Raw genomic sequence first — 7687 nt, 5'->3', positions numbered from 1 at the left:
GGAGTTAAAAGTCAAAAGTCTCCGAAACAGGATAGGACTTGAGCACTTGAAGAATGATCTTAGGGGGACGGTACTTAACATGTACTCTGTCACTTTCCACCACTGCAAGTACGTAATCCAGCTCACAAAGAACCTTAAAGTCTGTTTTGAATCCATGTTTACCAATGACACCAGCTGTAAAGACGCCACGGAAAACAAAAAGAAAGGGCTCGGCGACATTGGGTCAATTCTCAGATACATTTATTTACCAGACAGAGTGCCGGACACCGTGCTTCCGGGGCGCACACCCCTCGCGACGCTGAGGGTGGCGGCACGTGGCACTCACAATCGTAAACTGAAGATCCCTCGGTCCACATGGCATGTTTGGATAAACAAAAAGCAGAAATTCTATTGACCTGACAGAGGGCAGCAAAGCTCCATCTGGTTGCCGAGCCAGCACCAGGCCTTGTGTGAACTGTACTTGTGTGTGTGTGTGTGTGTGTGTGTGTGTGTATATATAATATTATATATATAAATATTATATATATATATTATATATATATATATAATATTATATTTTAAATATTATATATATATTATATATATAAATATATATATATATATATATATATAATATTATATTTTATATATATATATGCGCGCTGATGTGTGAGTCACCGTAGATCGTGGGCCAGAAAAAAAAATAAATACACAAACACAAGCCAGGGTGTTTCCTTGGTCACGAGTGTTACATGACTCCTCCGGGTGAGTCACTGCGGCGGCGTCGTCGATGGAAAGCCGCAGCGTAGTCTCCGTCCGCCCACTCTGTCTCTGGGAATGATGCGCAGCTCGGAGCCATGTTTCAGAAACACGTTGCCTGCGACACATCATGGGGGGGAGTCAAATAATCAGGGAAATTAGACCTGAGTTTAAAATTAGATCCATGCTTAAGTCTTAAGAATGGCTGTTTTTTTTAAAACGCCTTTGCTGCCATGGTAACTAAACGGGGAGCTTTGATGCGTTAGATGGCCATAGCGGGGTTGCAAGCTGACCCACCGCTAAACAGGCTTACGGTACCGATGGGGAAGTAGAACTTTAGTGTGGTTGGGTGGGAACGGAAGAACAACATAAATCAGTCTGAACGCTTCTGCCTTAAAGCAGAAGTTTCTATGGTGCAGCAAAAGTACAGTGAGTGCAGAGTGAAAGCTGTTATCTCCGCTCCGCAGTGACCATGCTTTTGGAGTCGCACCCACCCGCAGGGATACTCAATTCCTGAATAGCTCGGGTGCTCTGGATGACACAGTGAGCGCACAGGGCATTAAAATCAGGAAAACCTTGATACTGCGGCCTCAAGGACAAAGCAAAGCACAAAACTATTTAAAAGCTCCTACCCATTATAAAATGGATGACTTAATATTATGAAGCACCAAAGTATTATTATTATCATCATCATCATCGTCATCATCATCATCATCATCAGAGTGCCAGACTAAGTTTTTAATGTGCTGTTTTATTTTAAAGGAACATTTCACAATTTTGTAGTGCTTTAACATAAAAAAACATGAAAATAAATAATGGGTATTTTTATTATTATATATATTTTTTTAACACACACACACACACACACACACACACACACACACACACACACACACACACACACACACACACACACACACACACACACACACACACACACACACACACACACACACACAGCATATTTGCAAGTCGGCTAGTGTGCCTAGTTTTATTCATGATTCATGATTAGATAAATATTGCAATCACACAAAATTGTGTGCGGGGGAATATTTCTTTTGAGTTGAGTAAATTTAGCTTTGACATTTAATCAGCGATTTGACTAACGGTGGGGCTTTGTTTCCTGCACAAACCTACCCAAACTAGCCGCTTTCAATTATTGGACGAAATTTATGGATTTGATGATCAGTAGCTCAGGAGGTAGAGCGGGTCATCTAGAAAGCAGAAGGTTGCTTTTTCGAGCCCAGGCTCTGCCTGGTAGTGTACTGATGTGTCCTTGAGCAAGACACTTAACCCCCCAACTGCACCCCGGGCGCCTCTACATGGCAGCCCACTGCTTCTAGATACATCAGATACTAGGATGGGTAAATGCAGAGAAATTTCTAATTTCCCCGTTGTGGGACTGATAAGGGCTTATAAAAATAAAATAATGGATTTGTCACTTACAAAACTATTGAAACACCACCAAACATCTTGAGGAGCGGGAAAAGAGTTTTCTCTAATACAGTACGTAAGGGCAAGGCACTCAATTGCTCATTCTTTAGAAAGAAGCAAGGCCGGGTGGTAAAAACAATAAAGATAAATCTCTACCCTTTGCATAACTCAGGTATTAGAGGAAATATAAGACGCGGAACTTCCCTGTCCCCATCTCACAGAGCGGTTTTTGGAGAGAGAGGAAAAAAAAAAAAAAAGCTAATTTACAGAAGAGCCTATTCTTAGAAGCGCACGGCATGGACTCATGACCCATTTCTCAGCCTTCAAACGACTTAAGCATCACATTTTCCTGCTCCAAGCAGAAAACATTGTCGACCATTACACATCTATTTCGGAGGCAACAAAATTGCTAAAATCTCCATATGCGAGAGGAAGCGTACACATTAACCGTAACTTCAGGCTTGCCTTTTATAGAGACACATGAAGAGAAGATCAGGCGGAAAAAGAAGGCGTACAAAATACACCTTCCCCATTAACTGATGTGATATCTAAGTTTACTGTTACGACAATACTGTAAATGTGAACAATGAGCTCCTTTGAAAATGATTTCAATATATATCTCAAACTGGCTGGCAGGGTATAAATAGTGCTCATTCTGGAGCTTTACTCCGGGTGCCGTTGTATGAAGTATGTCAACTTTCACTGTTTTCACCTATTGAGTACACAACAATCAGTTTCTCAACAAATTTGAGGTGAGAAATAAGCAATTCAGCTGCTGAACCTTCACTCATATTAGATCTACAAGGCCTCATTTAAAGGTTAGTTCCGACTTTCGTTGCCGTGCTCAAAGCTGGTGGGAGACACGAACACCGCACCGCATATCAATAAATACAACTACAATAACAACACACTCGTTTTTATTGGTTTTGCTGGTAGAAACGCACAGCGGGTCGTAGGGCTGGACGATTAATCAAACTCACAGCGACACCGCAGTCTAACAGAACACAACTTTGAAATTACAAAGCCTTCAATTCTTTTATGTTACACGATCTAACCAATTTGGCTGTCCAGGGCCGGCTCTTCCTACAGGGCAGATAGGCGGCTGCCCAGCGCCCCCTCCAGGCGGGAGAGGGGAGGCGCGGAGAGGGAGTGATCCCGGCACATTTTGCGCATCTGTCTCCCTCTCCGACGGTAGCGATGATGCGTGTGGCAGCGACGGAATGTCTGCGCCAGGACAGTGTGTTTTGATTTTATTTTACGTCTCCTAATGGAACGAAACAAGTGCGTATAGGACAAAACCGCGCATAATGTCCCAACCCCCCCCCCCCCCCGCCTACAGCAATTGTTTTAACCAAACCTTTTTTACTAGCGGCGCTTGACCGCTTCAATATGGTGGATGAGCAGATGCATGATGGCGACATACGGCAAATCATTCACCACATGTCGTAAAGTGGCAGCAACACAGCGTGACATACCGCGAACCAATCGCTGTGCTTCAGAGTAAAACACAGCAGCATCTGTCTTTCTCTTCTTTTCACTGCAACTGTGCATCGAGATTTAGGGAATAATTACTCTAAAAAGTAACAGCGGCAGCAAAGCTGTATTTCACTATAATGGTTAAATTTTGCAATTAATCCGCAGTTCACATGCGAGCCGAACGGCGGGGGGCGATCCGTTCCGTTACACCACTAATTATAAGTGTCTATTTCCCCAGCCGGATCTAACATTTTTATTAGGGTGCAATTTCAATAACAAAACCAGGGGGAATAATAACAGGTTTTCAAATTTTTTTTTTTTTCAAGGACTTTTCAAGCACTTCCGACTGAAAATATGGCTACTTTCAAGGTATAAGCACTTGAACGTCTGCGGACGAAATTCAAGCACTTCAAGCAGCTCGAGGACCTGGTCAGAGCTGCGCGTATAAAAGCTTTTATCTTGTTTTCAATATCTAGGTCCGAAGGCCTCACAAGCTTTTTCCGAAAAACAAACATTTAGCGTCTCTCTTTTGAGACCACAGCCTTTGTGGATATGGCACAATGTGGATATTCATGAATCGACAAACACGATTCCTACACAAACAGCCCAGAAGTCCGCGCCACTGGGACCATTATCAATTTCATCCATCTCGATTATGTTCAATGAGGAGAGCAGCTGGAGGAAAACCGTCGACAGCGTTGAGGTTGACTTTACCTCCAAGTGCCACTAACAACTACAGTCTACAACGAGTAAAAAAACAGGACGATGGCGGAACCATCTTGACTCGGCTAAACAGCTTAAATCCTTTGGAGATATGAAGCGGTCTGCCATATGTATCACCGTGGTGGGAGCTTATCAGTGACGGGGACGTCGGGATAACAACAAAAACTCACCTGCCGTCTGTGCGGGGTTGATTCCAATTCCGTCTGCATGGCAACCGTGAGAGAGGGAGGAGATGGCGTGAGAACACCGGCAGATTGTCATGCAAATGAGGGGCAAATCAGAGGTAATCTCCGGTTACAGTCCATTTTATCTAAATGCCACACCGAGTGGGAGACAATCATGGGCGCGATGAATCTTCCAGCCCAGAGCCTAAAATCTCACAGAAATTAACTTTATATCCTGTATGAGCATCATTTAACATGTATTGACTTGTAAAAATACTTTCTTAAAGTACCAGTGTGTAAGATTTAGTGGCATCTAGCGGTGAGGCTGCAGATTGCAACCAACTGAATATCCGTCCCCTCACCGCCCCTTCCAAGCATGTAGGGGGACCTACGGTGGCCGGCAAACTCTCGAAAAGGCCAGTACCTCTCTGTCGGTTCTGGGCTACTATAGAAACATGCCGGACTCTCACCTGTGATGTCACCGGCGGCGATGTTAAAAAAAATTGCTACGTTCCCCCGCAAACTTAAAACACCTTTTGCCTGTATTTTTGCCCTTTCCGTGGGTACATTTTATAGTATAATTTTTCAAACCATCTTCTCCATAATCCCAAGATTGTAAATTCATTGAAGAAAAAAAAACCTGATAGTTACTCAAAATAAGATGCTCCTGTGAGAAAATGTGAGAATCTAAAATCTACTATTCTGCAGCTTCAACACAGTCCCGGCATTATGAACTCACCGTTTGTGATGATGGCACTGGTTGCTGCTGGCACTTTGAACTGTTAAAGCAAAAGATGAAAAAGATGGTTAATTCACAAATCAGGGAATTTTAATGTACAACTGCGCATTAAATCAAATGTTTGGGCAAAAAATGTGTCAGCATGGTAGTTAGTGTGCCATTCCAAACACAATTTTGAAGGTAAAATTCCACTGCATTAGTAGAAAAGATGCGTTACCTACAGAATAATCTCCTGCTTTTCAGTGGAATTTCGCTTTAAAATCACCCCACACTAGCTCTCCTTACCTCCTCAGCTGCAAATTTCAACACCGCTGTGAACGGGGTACTTTCGGGAACACTGAGTCTGCAAAAAGAAACAATTTATTAAAGTTACAATATGGCATTTTCTGTTTGTTTTATCAACTTCCCCACACTGTTTTGAATCACCCCAAACTATTAATAAGCTGCTCGCAATACCACAATATGTACAGAGGTCAAGGACGAGGCAGTGGAGACTGTCGGGACATATGAATATCTGGGCACAAAACTTGCAGCATGGCGAAGGTGGCTTGGCTCGTAAGGCAATACAGAACATATACAAATAACAAAAAGCCAGCCGCATTTTAAACCGCACCAGTCACACCAGTGTTTTTATAGGCAGACTCTGCATTTTAAGGTCCAGATAGAGTTTTGTGTGTACTTTTTTCAGATACTGTATTCATATGTATTATCTGCTGCCATGACTTTGTCCGCACTGTTTTTGTTGTCCTTACCCGACTGCGTGACACATTTCCTAGCAAGGACAACGCAGAGTTTGATTGGTTGTGATATTATCATAATATTGTGATGGAGTTGAATGAAATGTGTAATATTGTTGTTATTGCAATATCGCAAAAGGAATAAATGCAATTGGTAATGCTTTGAAGTTATTGCAATGCCATATAGCGACACTATGCAGTTAAAATGTAATGGTGTTAGATGAAATTCACAACATTGTGATATTATCCTAAAATCGTGATAGAGTTGAATGCAATTGGTGATATTGTTATGTCATTGCAATATTGTAAAAGTGCAATTGGTAATATTTTGATGTTATTATAATGGTTTGTAATTGTAATGTAATGTCGTTTAATACAATTGGTATTATTGCGAGTTCAATGGAGTTGGTGGTATCACTATGCTATCGCAACATTTATGATAATTTACCTCTTTCGCGATAGCTAAATGCAAGCTCTTGTGCTGACGTCATTGAAACGTCGTGCAGTTGCAAGGTAATGTCATTGAACGCAATTGGCAATTACGTGACGTTATCGTCATTTCGCGATTAAGTTCGGTTGAATTCGCAACTGACAGCCATCAATGTTGCAGGACAGCTTTGACGGCGACAACTAATCCAATGGATCCATACATTTAAACAACAACGAGGGGAGAAAAAGGTTCCAAATGTGACTGCGCCGAAGTGACGCGAGGCGAAGCGACGCGACGTGACGTGAGGCGAACGCTGAGCTGTCACTCACACTTTGTACGGTAGCCGAGGGTCGGACGTCAACGTGATTTTAAACGTCACTTTCGACCTGCAATGAAGAACAAAACCCAATTAATGGAAGCGGAGTGTGAAGCGGGGGAAACATTAGTGCGTCGTAGGGAATCGTGTGACGTTATCCTCGTTATGAACGCACATCTTGCTGACGGACGGTTTCCCTTGTCGCACAGCGGTACCCACGCGAACCCGGAAGTCCGAAAGGACCTCAACGCACACGTCATCCGTCATACTCTATCTCGGTTGCATTTTAGCCAAATTTTAGTTATTTCCAAATACACTTTGTTAACGCTCCTACATTCGAGTATTAATCTTCATGAATTTGTCGTTTTTTGTTTTGTTTTTTTTGTGATTATATGCTACAAATGGTGCCAATATTCGACAGGCACCTATTCCGACAGCCAGCGTTTACCATAAACGACAGCTAAACGCGCGAGGACATTTTGACCCCTACCGTACTATACCGTGAGCGATGCTTTTTTCTCTGAATGTGGCTCCACCGCAGGAAGAGGCGTTAGTTGAAAGCAGATGTTCAAGACTAACTTTTTTTTTGTTTTTTTTTCTTCAATCATTTTGCTAAAGCTACAATTAAATTTGTTTAGTTGGCGATGAACTCACATCAAACACATTCAAACAACATTCAAGATTTTTATGCATCACGCGCAGACATACGAGTACGGTGTGCAAATAATAAACTTGGCAAAAATCGACTGCAAATCAAGAATTTATATATATATATATATATATATATATATATATTTATATATCTCCCATAGTTGTCACATTCAGAGTGAAACCTCTGAACTGAGGAACACAGAGCTGCTCTTCTGGCTGGAATTGATGGATTTGATGAATTGGTACAGACTTGCAATTTTGACCTGACAACACAAAGCT

At 42.2% G+C, this 7687-nt stretch overlaps 1 protein-coding gene across 1 annotated transcript; it reads right to left on the bottom strand.

Annotated features, from left to right (window-relative positions):
- Positions 1-235: 235 nt before the first annotated feature.
- Positions 236-6985, bottom strand: ufm1 (ubiquitin-fold modifier 1). Its single transcript, XM_080013986.1, has 6 exons — positions 6933-6985; positions 6771-6827; positions 5560-5617; positions 5275-5314; positions 4542-4574; positions 236-856 (listed from the first exon to the last, which is right to left on the bottom strand). Coding segments are annotated over exons 1-6 (297 nt in total). The 5' UTR covers positions 6935-6985; the 3' UTR covers positions 236-749.
- Positions 6986-7687: the final 702 nt, after the last annotated feature.

This window comes from Zeus faber (assembly GCF_960531495.2).
Source record: "Zeus faber genome assembly, chromosome: 14".
Taxonomy (NCBI): domain Eukaryota; kingdom Metazoa; phylum Chordata; class Actinopteri; order Zeiformes; family Zeidae; genus Zeus; species Zeus faber.
This window is presented reverse-complemented; position numbering and strand designations above follow the sequence as displayed.